The following is a 16,584-nucleotide window of genomic DNA, read 5'->3' as shown; positions in this document are numbered from 1 at the left end:
TTCATTTCGGGACTGTTTTCCCCCATATTTTAGTGCTGAAATTCCATTAGAATGATTGCTATCCATTCCATGTCATAACATCGCATTTTGCCATCGCCTCGGTTTGCGTGCCCGTGTGCACGCATTTCGAGGCACTTCGTTTTTATCCGACGGCATCCTATGTGAGTGTGGCTGAGGCTCACTCATGTTGGTATAAGCCCATATCATGTTTTCATGTCATTACATCGCATTTTGTCATTGCCTCGGTTTGCGTACCTGTGTGCACGCATTTCGAGGCACTTCATTTTTATCCGACGGCATCCTATGTGAGTGTGGCTGAGCCTCACTCATGTTGGTATAAGCCCATATCATGTTTTCATGTCATAACATCGCATTTTGCCATCGCCTCGGTTTGCGTGCCCGTGTGCACGCATTTCGAGGCACTTCGTTTTTATCCGACGGCATCCTATGTGAGTGTGGCTGAGGCTCACTCATGTTGGTATAAGCCCATATCATGTTTTCATGTCATAACATCGCATTTTTCCATCGCCTCGGTTTGCGTGCCCGTGTGCACGCATTTCGAGGCACTTCGTTTTTATCCGACGGCATCCTATGTGAGTGTGGCTGAGGCTCACTCATGTTGGTATAAGCCCATATCATGTTTTCATGTCATTACATCGCATTTTGTCATTGCCTCGGTTTGCGTGCCCGTGTGCACGCATTTCGAGGCACTTCGTTTTTATCCGACGGCATCCTATGTGAGTGTGGCTGAGGCTCACTCATGTTGGTATAAGCCCATATCATGTTTTTATGTCATTTGCATTGCGTTTGTCATTGCCTCAGTTTGCGTGCCCGCGTGCACGCATTTCGAGGCACTTCATTTTCATCCATCGGCCTCTTATGTGAGTGTGGCTGAGGCTCTCTCATGTTAGTATAAGTCCATGTTACATTCTATGTGCCATTTTTTCCATATTACATTGCATATGCCATTTTCTCGGTTTGCGTACCCGCGTGCACGCATAGTGCATACTAGGTTGTATCTTAGATTGTATTCTATCATTTTCTCGGTTTGCGTGCCCGTGTGCACGCATTTCGAGACATCTCATTTTCATAGCATTGTGCATGCTAGGCTGTATCTTAGTTGCATTCATGCATATCATGCATATTGGATCGTGTTCGGAATAGGAGTTAGCCCGGGCACGGGAAACGAGGTACATTTCGTACTCCGAGTGACGGAATGTGTTTCAATTCCCCAGTCATCGACACTCCGGATTATCCATGATGGAGTTAGGTTTTAACTGTAGTTTCATGTGCATTCATCCTATATTGAGTTGTGCATTTCGACTCCTCGGCCATCATGCCTCGGTATGCGTGATTGGTGGCACGAGGTTCGAGACATGCATATATCTGTGCAAATACATTGCTATGCCCCTTTCCTGCTCTCTGTTGCAGCAAAACGAAGAATCAGCAACTTTTCGGGGCTTGGCACGCATTTCAAGAACAGGTGTAAACAGAGGCTAATTGGGGCATTCCGGTGGATTTCCGCGCAAGACAACCCGGACATGCATCATCCATCAGAAGCAAGGCAGCCCCTGGCTTGCACGCCAGTTTTATTTGCTTTCTTAGTTAATTCATTAATTAATTAGGATTTTGTAATATTTTGGACTGTAATATTCTTTTATTCGGGACTGTAATATTTGGACTGTATTATTTATTCGGACCCTCTGCGCGAGGGCACAACTGTAATAAGTGTGCGTGAGTGTGATGTATGTCTTCCAACCCCACGTCTTTCTCCATTTTATTTATCCGCTTATGATGGTTAGATTAGGGCATATTTAAATTAGCATACAGTATGACAGCATGTTTGCATTCATTCATCTGTGTTGCATGCACCGGGCTCGGCGCATCATACTAACTGCATTGTACTTTCAATTTCAAAGTTGAATACATGATAGTTGTAACATTTCATATGCCATCTTAGAATAGCCGAGCCTGCTATAATTGCATTTTGCATGTGTTGCATTAGGCACTTCTGTATAATTAGGATCATGCATGGTTTCTAATGAAGTTTCTATTTTGGCTTGGAGTACTCGGTAAGCTTTATGCTTTAGCATCCTTGCATGCGTGTGAGTGACTGCCATGAATAGCATGCTTACCATGAGGCTATGTGCTTACCTGATATAACTGCCTGAATGCCTGTGGGTGAAGGTTGGGTTACTTAAATTGGAATAAATCATCAAATGTTTTAAAGCCTACCTGCGGGTAGCAAACCATTTTCAAAAGCGAACATGAAATGTTTTGTTCCAATTCGGGCGACTCAGTCTATACTTGTATGCTGTGCGCATCACATAGTAACCTAGGCCAATAACCGGAATAAGAACTCACAATGTTTTCAAAAATTGATATCATGGTTAGTAGAGGCCGGTCTTTGACCGGGCGAGCGGGGGTGCTCACGAAGTGACCTTCCCTAATCGTACCCAAGTTCCCGAGCCGAGGCAACTTTGGTGATGACGGACACGTGGCCTTTTGGCACCGAGTCAGGGTTTCCTAAATTTCCCAAAATAAAATATTTAGGTGGCGACTCTGTATCTGGCAAAGCAGTCCATGTTTGGCACTTCTTTCAAAATCTGTTTTCTCAAAACGATTTGCCAGATTTGGACTCTTTGGTTCAGACTTAGAACCGTGACTTTTGAGAGTCCTGAGCTGTAGTGACCCCAAAATGAACAGAACGGGACTAACCCTCCCGGGGCGTTCGGGGACGTCCACAGTTTCTGGCGACTCTGCTGGGGATTTAGAGAACTTGACTCGAACTCGTGATATCTGTTTTTGACTACACTTGTGTGTTGCTTTGCATTGCATTTGCATTGGTGCGCCTAGGACACCGTGTTTGCCATCTGCTATTCCTGAATGGTTTGCTGGAGGCTTGTCTTGTCAAGGCATGACCATAAGGCTGACCGGTTGTGGGCTCTGCCAGTATGGGAACACAAACCCCGGTTTTACCGGGGCACCCTCTTTGACCATTCGACCTAGTGCATATTCGGATCCATAGTGACCATTCCAAATTAGGACAGGTTGCTTACCCATTTATAGGTTGTTTGAAACCGCTGCGTGCGTAGTGAAACCCTAGCTCCTGACAAAATAGGACAGGGAAACCCTACCCCAACATAGGGGTGTTTTGGCTCTCACTTATCTGTTATGTGCTTTAGAGTGCGTCTCTACAGGAATGCATGTATCAGTATATGAGTTTGGGCATCAGGCCTGCGGGCATCAGTTCAGTATTGTCAGTATCAGGCCTACGGGCATCAATTCAAGATCGTCAGTATTAAGGCCTGCGGGCCTCAGTTCAGTATTGTCAGCATCAGGCCTGCGGGCATCAATTCAGTATTATGGGTATCAGGCCTGCGGGCATCAGCCAGTATTTGAGAATCAGCTATCTGCGGGTATCAGATTCTATTTTAGGAGACAGTGATACAGGGATAATAATCAGTGTTTGAGGACAGTGTGTTATTCAGCTTATTGACTGTGTGTTGATTATGCCCGGCTGTGTGTCATGCATTTTATTTTAAGCTGTTATGCTGTCCGTTTATCTGTTTATTTATTTCCTTTTCACTTTATTTATCTTTTGCTAGGGTCAGTTCTAGCACAATTGCTTCCAACCCGACAGGCATTCCCCAAGCACTTTGGACACGAGGTCGTCGACTCCATCGATCTGAGGATCTAATCGACGGACAGCCAGTGTTCCATTCTCTACCCCTTGTTACCAGAAGAAAGCCGAAAAGGCACAGTGTGTCAGAACAGAGGTTGTCAGAGCAGTGGGTTACTTCATCAGAGGACTATAGGACTGAGGTCTCAATTACTGCTGTAGAAATAGACATACCAGTTAGACAGATGGATCAACAAAATACATCAGGGATAGAGGCTCTAATGCGCCAGATGCAGGAGAGCATGAGACAGATGCATGATGATGCCACCCGTCAAACGGAGTTCTCCAAATAGCAGGCCGCGATCATGGCCCAACAGGCCGAACTAATCACCAGACTGCAACAGCAGAATGCGACATCTGCTTCACACCAAATTCCTCCTCCGGCAGGGGCTCCATTACCTGAGCAGGCACCTACTGTTCAGAACGCTCCACCAAATGCCCAGAATACCCTGCCGCATGTCCAAAATTTACAAGAGGACACGAATCTTCCAACGGGGCCAGCTCCGCCCCCGCTTCCACCACAACTGTCCAAGGTCCATACATCCAATCACCCGGACTCTCCCTTCGAGGTCGAGGTTGATCATACAGCTCTGAAATTGAGCAAATTGGAGAAGCTCTTCAAGAAATCCCAAGGGGTCAAGGCTATGTCGGATATCGAAGATGGATATACCGAGGAGGCCGTAACACTGCCCGATAGGTTCAAAATGCCACAAATCGACCGCTTTGATGGGTCCGATGACCCCATGGTCCATATCCGACTGTTTGCAGACGTCTTGCGGCCAATGGGCCTAACACGACCACAGAAGCTCTCACTATTCGGCCGAACCCTGTCGGGTGTGGCCTCCCATTGGTATGCAAAGTTACAAGATGAAGTGAAGAGGAACTGGGATGAAATGGCTGAGGCCTTTGTCACACAATATTCATACAACACTCAGATCGAGATCACAACTCGTGATCTCGAAACGACAAGGCAAGAGCCCAAAGAAACTTTCTCGGACTTTGTGATCCGATGGAGGGCGAAGGCGTCAATGATGACCTTAAGGCCCACTGACAAAGATCAAATCCGGATGATTGTGCGCAATCTCCACCCAAAGTTGATGCAGAGAATGATTGTAGTCCCCTTCCCTACTTTCGCAGATTTACATGAGATGGGGGTGCAAATCGAAGACGCAATGAAGCAAGGTCTGTTTGACCATGACAGAGAACAACCGAGGAGGACGTTCAACCGTAACAACAATGCGGGCCCGAGTGGCGCTGCAAATACGAGAGCCTCGGAAGTTAGTATGGTCACCACCACTCCCCCTCCCCCTCCAAGGCCCATGACTGCCACACCCTTCTCCGGCGCGTCCGGAAGCAACACACAAGCCAACAGATTCCAACCGCGAGGCCAAAGAACCTTTACCCCACTATATATGCCTCTGACCAAAGTTCTGGGAATATTGATCAGAAAAAATCATTTAAAACCCCTGGAGCCAAAGCCATTACCGAATCCACTCCCCCCCTCTTATGACCCGTCAAAGTACTGCGCATATCACCAACAACAAGGTCACGACACCGACCGTTGTTACAGATTGCGTCATGAGATCCAAGATCTTATTGACAAACAGGTGATCGCGCCTCCTGATAAACCCAATGTCACAACCAACCCTCTCCCACCACATAACCAACCTCCCCCTCCCAAAAGAATTAATTTTATCCAGACTGGGGTCGCATCTTACGATCCTAGCATCTATATTACTCCCACCCACCTACCCAAGCCGGAGTTGCTCCTCCCCGATTGCACTGACTTCTTGTGCAGGGTGGACATCTCTAAAACCCAACCAGAACCGATGGTGGTGACCGTCGAAGATAGGGCAGGGCAGATTTTGGGAGAGAATGAGATTGTTGAATCTGAGACTGGACAGAGTTTTGCTGGGGGAGCCTATGATCCAAGCAAGTACATCCTATCAACGAGCCGAATTGGGCTAAGTATAGAATTGCCAGAGACAGGAGAGCTATGCATGATCCGGGGGGATGGATCTGGGCTATGGGCAGATAATCTGACAGCCGTAGAGGAGGATTTTGCCAACCTGCAATTTTTAGATGACCAGGAACTGGAGGATACGTCAATCAACTGGTACGATTATGAGGGATCAGCGGAGGCCACCGGATGGCTCGAGGATCAACCAGATGCAGTGGGGGAAGCCCAACCAGAACAGAGCCCGGCAGGGGCGGAAGTATCAGTTGTGGCCGGAATGGCCGAAAGTCAAGTTGTATCGCCGGAGAGCGCCGGTGCTAAGAATTCCGCTCGAGACATGGGCATTATGGATACAGGAATTGTTGAACAAATAGCTGTACTGATGCAGCTGGAACGACAGAAGTTTGAGGAGGCTGAGAGAATTAGGAATGCTAAAGGCCCTGAGGGGACTGAAAGTGCTGTGTGCACGAAGATAGAGAATGCTGCGAGCATGTTGACAGGGAGCACTGCAAGTGCAACTAAACCGGAGCCAGACAGGTGTCTGTTGGCTACCGATGGAATGTGGTGGGAAGACGATGACTTATGTCTTGCCCACACGGATGAAGATTGGGGAAATAATCAACCGGATGACACTTGGTACCTCGATGAGGTTGACCATATGACAAGAAGTGGGCAGTACTTCAAACCCCCACACCTGGACCAACCCGAGGCATCCGGGAAGGATAGAGAAGCGGAGAAACAGAAGGAGAAGCAGATTGAGGATGAAGCTGTGTTGAAACAGTTAAAAAAGATACAAGCAGACATCTCCATCTGGGGACTGCTAATGGCATCACGAGTACATAAAGAAGCTGTCCTATCTGCTATGGACAAGTCCAAACTCTCCATAGACACCACGCCTGAACAGCTGGTTGGGCTGGTTTTTCCGGGAGGAGGTTCCCCGGCATTAACCTTTTCGGACAAGGAATTACCGCCTGAGGGCACAAGTCATAACAAACCTCTCTATATTTCTGTGGAATGTAGAGATAAGTGGATACCGGTGGTACTTGTTGATACCGGGTCTGCGATTAATGTCTGCCCGACCAGAACGGCATATGCAATCGGGTTAAAACCCGCGGACTTCGTCCCAACCACCCAAGTGATCAGAGCATACGACAATACCAGCAGAGAAGTGATGGGGACTGTTAAAATTCAAACCAAGGTTGGTCCAGGACAACACAACATCGAATTTCATATCTTGGACGTTCCCGCAACCTTTAACCTACTTTTGGGGCGACCGTGGTTGCACCAGGTCAAAGCAGTCTCTTCCACTCTACATCAGATGCTAAAGTACCCTCACGGGAAAGGGGTAGTGATCGTTTTCGGGAATTCATCAATCCATCCACCGCCGGAGGTGTCTACACCTGTCTTGGAGATTGAGCACGGCACGGAGGATGTGTTTTTGTCGGGGTTCACTTTGGCCGAGGCTCAAGTGGTGCAGAATGTCATGGCTGTGAATGAGGGCATGTACGTTAGTGCACAATCTATCTACCTCATGAACAAGCTAAAACATACCCCCGGGATGGGATTAGGGAGAAGCGGCCGGAAGGGCGTCTCAGTGTTGGCCGAAGTGCCACACAACCCTCACGCCTTTGGACTGGGTTATCTGCCCACCAAGGAGGATTGGGTGAGGAAAGGAAAAGAAATGGCCGGAATGGCCAGAGCAAAGAAGGCCGGGAAGCCATTTGAGTTAATGCATAGGCCCATCTGGGGTACCCTAAATGGACGCTTCGTCCGGGAGGGGGAAGATTTTTCATTCTGCGGCTTCCCGGAGCCATGGCAAAACGCGGAGGGGAAGCGCGTGCCTGGTTTTGAAATCTTCTTCGACATACAATTATCTGGGGATGACGTTGCCGAAGCGCAGACAGACCCACCAACTGAGGTTGAGCAATGTGAAACAGTGGATCCTGAGGGCACAGAGCTTGAAATGGGGGTAGCACTGGCGAGTCTACTATCAGATCCTCCGATCGGCCAAGAGTGCTTGGGGGATAACTCTTCGGTGATTGGAGATGAAATAGCTGCGGGCTTTCCAGCGCCGATCTTGGATGCATCTATCGCACCTTCTCTCATCTGGCAATATGAAGAAGGCTTTTTATCTAGCAGCTCCGGGTCAGGTAGTGAGCCGGAATCTGATTCTACCGAATCTTGTGCGTCAGAATCAGATTCCAGCTCGACTGAGTCTGAGTCCGGTATTCCTGGGGGTGATAACCCGGATGCCACAGTCCTGTCTAGGTCGTCTTTTTCATTTTCTTTTGAGTCTGTTGTAACAGAGGAATCTGACGGCTTGGAAATATTTAATGAGAATGATGTGGATGTGGTTTTTGAGTATTTTTCTGTGCCTTTGATTTATTGCTTAAATCAGGATTTTCAAAATTTTGATGAAAACAACGAGGGAGAAATTCCCCCAGTTTTGCAACGGTTAATTGATCAAGAGCAGGAAAGATTTGTTAAACCTTTAATGGATGAAATCATTACTGTGAATGTTGGTACTGAGAAGGACCCGCGGATGGTCCAGATCGGGTCCACGTTGTCTTCAGAGGAGCGCGAGCGCTTAGTCGCTTTCTTAAAAGATTTCAAAGATGTTTTCGCGTGGTCCTACGAAGACATGCCTGGAATCGATCCTGAGATTGTATAGCATCGGATCCCTCTTGATCCTGAGGCCTGCCCTGTCAAACAGAAACTCAGAAGGATTCGCCCAGACTGGGCTCTCAAAATTAAGGAAGAGGTCACCAAGCAAATTGACGCAGGGTTCCTGCTGGTATCTGAATATCCAACTTGGTTGGCCAACATTGTTCCGGTGCCAAAGAAGGATGGCAGAATTCGAGTCTGTGTAGACTTTAGGGATTTGAACAGGGCCAGTCCGAAGGACGACTTTCCCTTGCCGCACATCGATGAATTGGTGGATTTCACGGCAGGACACGCCTTGCTTTCGTTTATGGATGGTTTCTCGGGCTATAATCAGATAGTAATGGCACCCGAAGACCGGGAGAAGACTGCGTTCACTACCCCGTGGGGGACATATTGTTATAGTGTGATGCCATTCGGGTTGAAAAATGCTGGAGCTACGTATCAACGGGTAGCAACTACAATATTGCATGATATGATCCATAAAGAGGTCGAGGTGTATGTGGACGACATGATTGTCAAGTCCAAAGATAGAGAGGGCCACTACACCGCCTTACAAAAATACTTTCAAAGGATCAAAGAGTTTCGGCTGCGACTGAATCTCCAGAAATGCACGTTTGGTGTTACAGCAGGGAAGATGCTAGGGTTTCTGATTACACAAAGGGGCATCGAGGTCGACCCTTCCAAAATCAAGGCCATCTTAGAAATGCCACCACCAAGGACTGAAAAGGAGGTGCGAGGCTTTCTAGGTAAAGTGCAATTCATAAGACGATTTATTTCTAAATTAACCTTGACTTGTGAACCACTTTTTGGTCTCCTGAAGAAAGGAAAGAAATTCCAATGGGACGGCCGATGTCAAGCAGCTTTTGAGCAGATCAAAGAATATCTACAGAACCCACCCGTGTTGTCACCACCAGAGCCGGGGAGACCGTTGATATTGTACCTTTCGGTAACTGAGACTACCATGGGCTGCATGCTTGCGCAGGAGTCAGAAGACAAAGTGGAAAGAGCCATCTACTATCTGAGCAAAAAGATGCTGGATTACGAGACCCGCTATACACCGCTGGAGAAGGCTTGTTTGGCCTTAGTATGGGCAACCAGGAAGCTGCGGCACTACCTGTTAGCTCACTCTGTAATGTTGGTTTCGCGTTTGGATCCCATCAAATATCTCTTCGAGAAACCAGCACTTACGGGTAGGCTAGCTCGCTGGCTGCTGTTGCTCTCCGAATTTGATTTAAAGTATGTAACGCGTAAGTCAGTAAAAGGGAGAGCGGTAGCGGAGTTCCTTGCCGACCACTCGGTTGAGGGGGATGAAGCGGTTGAGTATCTATTCCGAGATGAAGCCATTCTGCACGTCGAAGATGAAACTTGGACGATGTACTTTGACGGAGCGTCAAACCAGTATGGGTATGGGATAGGGGTGTTGCTGATAGCGCCTGACGATTCCCGTATCCCTCTAGCATTCAAGCTCCGGTTCAAAGTTTCCAACAATGAAGCAGAGTATGAGGCATGTATTGCTGGCCTGGAAGCAGCCCTGGAACTAGGGGCAAGACGGTTAGACGTCATTGGGGACTCAAACCTTGTTGTATCTCAAGCAAAAGGAGATTGGAAAGTCAAGGAGGAAAGGATGATAATTTACCACCAAACCTTGGATCTGCTAATTCCTCAGTTTGAGAAGCTAAATTTCACCCACCTCGTAAGAGAGAACAACAGGTTTGCAGATTCACTAGCAACTCTATCTTCTATGATAGACATCCCGTCCGGAGTCCGGATGCGTCCAGTCATTATTGATCAGAAGTTTGCGCCAGCATACGAGTCAATTTCCGCCATAGATGAGGTTCAAGACGGCAACCCCTGGTATTACGACATCTGGAACTTCTTGGAAAAGGAGACATATCCACTAGGGGCAAATGCCAAGGATAAGAGGGCCATAAGAAGAATGGCTGCTCAGTTCATTATCTCCGGGGGTAAGCTGTACAAAAGGGGTCATCTAGGAATGCATAAGCTCTGTGTAGAAGCTGAAGAGTCGAAACGCCTGATGGAAGCCATCCATGGGGGGAGTGCAGTGCACACATGAATGGAGTAATGCTGGCCAGAAAGATCCTCAGACAGGGCTACTACTGGTCAACCATGGAGGAGGATTGTATTAGTTTTGTTCGACGATGCCACAAGTGTCAAATCCATGCAAATCGCATGAACATCCTGCCGTCAAAACTGTACAACATGACTTCGCCATGGCCTTTTTCAGTCTGGGGAATTGATGTGATCGGAGCTGTTACCCCGAAGGGGTCAAACGGGCATGAGTTTATCCTGGTAGCGATAGATTATTTCACAAAGTGGGTTGAGGCCCAATCATACGCGGTGTTGAAGGCGTCGCATGTCGCAAAGTTCATCAGAAACAACATCATCTGTCGCTACGGAGTGCCAAACGAGATAATTTCAGATAATGGTTCCCATTTCAAGAAAGAAGTGATAGACTTGTTGGAGAAATACAATGTGGCTTTCCATAAGTCATCTACATACCGGCCGCAGACCAACGGAGCGGTTGAGGCCGCCAACAAGAATATCAAGCATATACTACAGAAGATGGTGGGAACCTATCGGGATTGGCCAGACAAGCTGCCATTTGCTCTGTGGGGCTACAGGACTTCAATCAGAACTTCTACTGGAGCAACTCCATATTCATTGGTCTATGGAATGGAGGCTGTTCTACCCATCGAGATTGAGGTTCCGTCGTTACGAGTATTGGCTGAATGCCAGATAGCCGAAGCAGATTGGCAGCAAAGCAGATTCGAAGAACTCATGCTCTTTGATGAAAGAAGACTGAAAGCACTGTACCACATCCAAGGCTATCAACGCAGAATTGCCCGGGCTTTCAACAAGAAGGTTAAGTCCAGGAATCTGAAAGAGGGAGATTTGGTGCTCAAAGACAACTGAGCTCCCATCCACGACCCAAGGGGCAAGTTCAAACCCAATTAGACTGGTCCTTACATCATCAAAGCTATCTGGTCAGGTGGAGCTGTGGTTCTGATGGATCTAGATGGCTTGGAGTTCTCACAACCGATCAATATGGACAAGTTGAAGAAATACTATCCTTGAGAGGCTCGCTAGGCCGAAAACCCGAAAGGGCGACCTAGGCAAAAGTCAGGGCACAAAAAATTAGAAAATATAAAAATTGAGCTCGCAAGGTTGAAAACCCGCAAAGGGCGGCCTTGGCAAAAGTTAGAGCGCAAAAGGAGAGTGAAAATACTCGAGTGAACCTCAGCCTAAACTACGTAAGGCTTGATTCCCATCTTTGGGATACGTAGGCAACTTCACCTTGAAGTTCAGCCGTAAACTTTTCCCCGATCAATTCTGTCCATTTTGATCATCTCAGTCATCTTTATCCATCAGCATTTATCGCGATCTCCGGTACAGTGCTGTTCAAACTAGGGGCAACTTTCCGTTGCCGCGACGGTGCAAAGTTACTCAGACTAGGGGCAACTTTCCGTTGCTTTGCAGTGCCGCTTTGTTCTTCAGACTAGGGGCAACTTTCCAGTTGCGGGGATCTGGGGTTGTGCATCTCAGTGACAGATCTCCGGCGTGTCCAGTTCTGATCCACATCAAAAATAGTGTTGAAAAGTTTTAATAAAAGTTGACTTTGTTCAAATCAATCTTTTTACGACTAAGACCATTTTTGGACCAAAAGCGGAAAATTTTCAGTATCATAACTTTCAATTTCATTGATTTCAAAACTGAGTTCTCCTGCTCTTGCATTACAATCGAGGTTGCTTTTTTAGTACATTCATAACGAAAACTTGAAAACGCTAAATAAGCAATAAATTTGGGGCATAGTTGAATCAAGTATCTCTGCTTCCCCTCCCAGAGCTGGACGAAGCGTCTGATGCCAAGCTAGGCCCAACCTGTGCCTCCTCGTTGAGCCAATCCAAGCACTCATCGGACTAAGTGCAACTGAAAGTAGAAGCAGGGGCCAGGAGCTCTCTAGTCCTCCATGCTGTGGCATATCGGGCAAGCTGTACACCCCGGATCGGGAAAGCGGCTGGGTACTCAATCCCCTCCGGTGGACAGGTCTGATCATGACCAAACTGACGCAGGAACCGAAACGGAAAATAGAATACGCAGTGGGTTAGACCAATCAATTGGATCCCAACCAGCCGGGACATACTATAGCTCATTGCCGGGAGGTTGAGCCAAGGACAACACCAAGCAATGCCGTCTGCGGACAAATTGCACATCCAATCGAACCACCACCTTTCGTCAAGAGCATTGACTAGGCGCCGCCGAAAGAAGTAGCCTCGAGCTGAATAGGCCGGGCAAGAGTCCACAACCTGCAACTTATCCATTAACCATACCTAGGGGAGGGATGGAAAATGAGAGAATAAAGAACAGAGAGATGTACGATGAGAGAAAAGTAAGACAAGGGTTTTGTGAGAAAAAAAACGAGCCTGAGGGTCGAGTGATGTGAACAAATATACATGTAAGGTCGGGTGGGAAACATTACCTGCAGCAGCAGTGGACTCCCAGCAAACCTAGTCGCCTCCCGGCGATAGACAGAATCTAAGCCTATCAGTGTCTCGGCCAAGGTCATGGCAATACAGCTCTTTCCTTCTCTCAAGCCTTGGGTGACTTCAATCAGGCGAATGCTAGCCCCACCGAAGCCCAAGGAAAGCAGAAAGTGAGACAACAAACACAAGCAGAGGGCGTGTTGCCGGAAACCCTGCCGATAATGGTTGCTGCGGTCACCAGCGTCGGAAAAACGATGGATCAAGCTGAGGATGTCCAGTTCCCCACTGCAGATCAGAGATCGAGCGTCATGCGCCGTGAGCCCACACATCTGCCCTAAAGCCTGAGCATGGCCAAAACGGAGCTGGGGCAAGATCACTTCAGAGCATTCAGACTCCATCAAAACCTGAAAATCTTCGAAAGTGAGACACATCTCTTGGCCGCCAAAGCTAAAAACATGCGTCACTGGATTCCAGAACCTTGCCGTAGCATGGAGAAAAGGAAGCTGTAGCGGAGTACGGCTCAGCGTGAATAGTGCATTCAAGCCGAAACCCCGGAAGTTCAGCTTTTCCGAGCCATCCAAAGAAGAGATCCAAGATATGAGATTTTCTGCGAGAAACGCCTCCATCTTTGTCTAAAACTAAGATGAAATGAATCTTCCCGAAGTTGAGGTTTTTATAGAAGGAAAAACACTATTCATGGGGACACGTGACAAAAATCTGGTGGCTGCAGGACTGAATGGCCGGCCGGCCACCTTTTCTGGCTGGCCAGCCATTTACTTTTTACAAAACTGGCCGGCCAGCTGTCTCTCTCCACAAAAATGGCCGGCCGGCTCCCAGGGATGGCCGGCAATGCTGCAGTGTATCCCCTTGGCCCTGTTTTACCCTTTGAGGAAAGTTTCAAGCATTTCCATGTAACGGGAGAGTCAAAGGCCTTCATTTCGGATACGTTCCAGTGCCCAGATCGTCAGAAGTACACTCTGTTGCTGCTGAGTTTTGTTTATTGAGTTGTTGTTTTGATTATCGAGTTGTTGTTTTGCTTATCGAGTTGTTTATCGAGCGGACGTGTTTCGTGTTTTTGAGCCATTGTTCTCTGTTTAAAACAGTCTTCGTTTAAAGTCTTGTTTATTTGCGTTGTCAATGTTGTTGCATTTTGCTTATCGAGTTGTAAACTTCCTAAGGTTCTGTTATATCTTAGTAAGTTGAGTTGCTTAGTTTGTTGCGTCGGTTCACTACCTGACTTGGTGATTACACAACGCGCATTTCCATTCAATTCCATTTTTGTGCAAAATAAATTGATGCGATACGATGCTAAAAGTTTAAAATACAAACACCTTTTCAAAAGCTATTTCATTCCATCATGCTTTACAACAAACAAAGGTACAAGTTTTACAAAAAATAAAACTGCCTAACAATGTGCAAAGTGCTACAAACTACTAGCAAAAAGAAAAATAAAGCAGGAAATAGCAACATCAATGTCCTCGGGAGCGGGAACGAGAAGCACTCCTCATCCTCTTCTGCGGGACAACCTCCGCACCATCATCACCATCTGAGTCGGAGCTGTCATCCTCAGGATCCCCCTCAGCCTCGCCTCTATTGCCCGAGCCAAAACCGGAGCCCCCCTCCTCAGCAGATGTCTCTGACTGACGATCGGTAGCCTTCTCCTCCTCCTCATCAGGCTCCACCTCCACAACGTGAGCCCTGCGTCTGCGGACAGGCCCTCCTCGAGCTCCTCGAAAAGGCCTAGATGGCCCGACTCCTCGAGAAGGCCGAGATGACCCCGCCCCCTGAAAAGGCCCAGATGGCCTAGCTCCCCAAGGAGGCCCAGGTGGCCTGGCCTGCGGCTGACCGGACCATGAAGTCATCTGAAAACAAAGAGTTCAATTCAAATACATCAGTCCGAATATATACATCAGATGCAGATACAAGCAAAGGCTACGTGAAGTGGGTGCATGTAAATGCAGTGTCCAAGTGGGGTGTGTGTCAGATGTGCTCTACACAAGTAGTCTATCGATGCAGTAGAAATCAGTATGTCATCAGAAGTATGATAAATGCCAGAAAACTGAAGGGTACCTGAATGCCCGCGACAGACAACTGTGCCTCCCTACGCAGGACCATGCCCTCGAGTGTGGCCACCAGTCCAACCACCTCCTCCATGTACCCTCGCGGTGGCTGCAAAAATGAGTTCATAATCATCAGTAAACAAGAATGTCTAAACATCTGAATGATGAATGAAAAAATAGTGGAGCATACCAGCGGTGAGTCAGGATCAATGGCGTATCGATCACTGGGCATCGGAGGCTCTAGCGGAATCGGGGTCGGAGAGATAGCCCCATACTGCCACGCCATCAACTCAGTAGGCATATCTGGCCATCCAGGATGAGGATAAGCCGACGGAGTTGGAGGAACCGGTCTACTCCCACCTCTAGATGTACCAGCCCTGCTAGTAGAAGGGGCGTCTGCAGCCCGAGCCCGAGCCTGGCCCGAGGATGACATACCGGCAGGCCTCATCATCGGGATACGAGCTCCCGTCAATGGAGGCATCAAATATATGTGACGGTAAGTGGCGTAGTCCCCCTCCTCAATATGTAGTAAAGCATCACTACCCAGCATGGCGCCGACTACCTCCGAGTAAGAGAGCCTGTCAGCAGTCCGCATACTGGCTGGGGGTACTGCGGGAGGATCCTGAGAAAGATACCCCCATACCTGGCGCAGAAAGCGCTCCCCCAGGAACCATACCCTGCCAACCGGCCCTTCGAGCAGGACCCTATACTGGGAGATGTCCGACGCTCCGGTATACTGAAGTCGGAGACCATCACCCAGGGGCGCCCAAGGCTGCCATGTGATCTGCAGATGATAAATGCATAAACCAATCAGAAATCAAGAATATGCAGAGCAAATCAAAGATGAGAATGAAAGAAACTGAAAGTTCTGAGGTACCTCTGAATGTCGCACAGTGTCAAAGTACTGTCGCAGGTAAAGGAGGGTCTCTCGAGGTCTCGGCTGGTGCGGGCCCTCGAACACCAGTGAGTATGGGGTCATGGGAATCCCTGCCACCTCCAGCTCTGGGGCTAATGATGGGAAGTATACATAAACCCATAGCTGAGAAAAACAGTGCAGAATGTAAGTACAAAATGCTGAGAGCAAAATACAGACTGTAAAAGTGCGCTGTGAGTGCAATGTACAAGTAATGAAAAGCAGAAATATAAATCAAGAGGACAGAAAAGTACCTCCCAGGCTCTCCAGTAGCCGCCAAGTAAATCGCCCCGCCCGCGGGAGGTCGCGCTCATATAAAAGTAAAGGGTAGCCAGGCCGGCGCCACCCCAGTCATATCGATGGACCTGTGATAGGTCGACCAGAGCGCTCAGCAGATATAACCCAACTGTGTTCCCTCTGTCGGCGAACAGGGTAGTCCCGAAGAGGAACATAAGGAAGCCACGGGCATACTGCTCTGTCTCCTTGGGAGTCTCAGGCACCATCTTCGCCCGCCGGAAGTGGGAAGAGAACCAAGTGTATCGGACTCTCCCAGAAACCCTGTCAACAGGCGGGCGAGCCCCAAATAGATACATCCAAGCGGCCTCCCACTCGCCCATATCCTCATCGTAGGGGATGGACCAACCTCCGATGTCTAAGCCAGTCAACACAGCGAAGTCTAGGGGCGTCATGGTCATGTCCCCGGCAGCAAAGAAATGAAAGGAGTTAGTGGTGTCCCACCATCTCTCTACCAAGGCTGCCATCAGTGTCCTCCTGGCAGGACAATGTGACAACCCGACGCAGAAGGG

General features: G+C 48.3%; 1 protein-coding gene across 1 annotated transcript; it reads right to left on the bottom strand.

Moving 5' to 3' along the window:
* Positions 1-14,827: 14,827 nt before the first annotated feature.
* LOC145822441 (uncharacterized) lies at positions 14,828-15,802 on the bottom strand. The gene is made up of 3 exons (XM_082919471.1): positions 15,743-15,802; positions 15,056-15,649; positions 14,828-14,974 (listed from the first exon to the last, which is right to left on the bottom strand). Exons 2-3 carry the CDS (start codon positions 15,458-15,460, stop codon positions 14,828-14,830), a joined length of 552 nt encoding a protein of 183 aa, XP_082775597.1. The 5' UTR covers positions 15,461-15,649; positions 15,743-15,802.
* Positions 15,803-16,584: the final 782 nt, after the last annotated feature.

The sequence above is a fragment of the Camellia sinensis genome, chromosome 1, assembly GCF_055761805.1.
Source record: "Camellia sinensis isolate YWXY chromosome 1, ASM5576180v1, whole genome shotgun sequence".
Classification (NCBI taxonomy): domain Eukaryota; kingdom Viridiplantae; phylum Streptophyta; class Magnoliopsida; order Ericales; family Theaceae; genus Camellia; species Camellia sinensis.
This window is presented reverse-complemented; position numbering and strand designations above follow the sequence as displayed.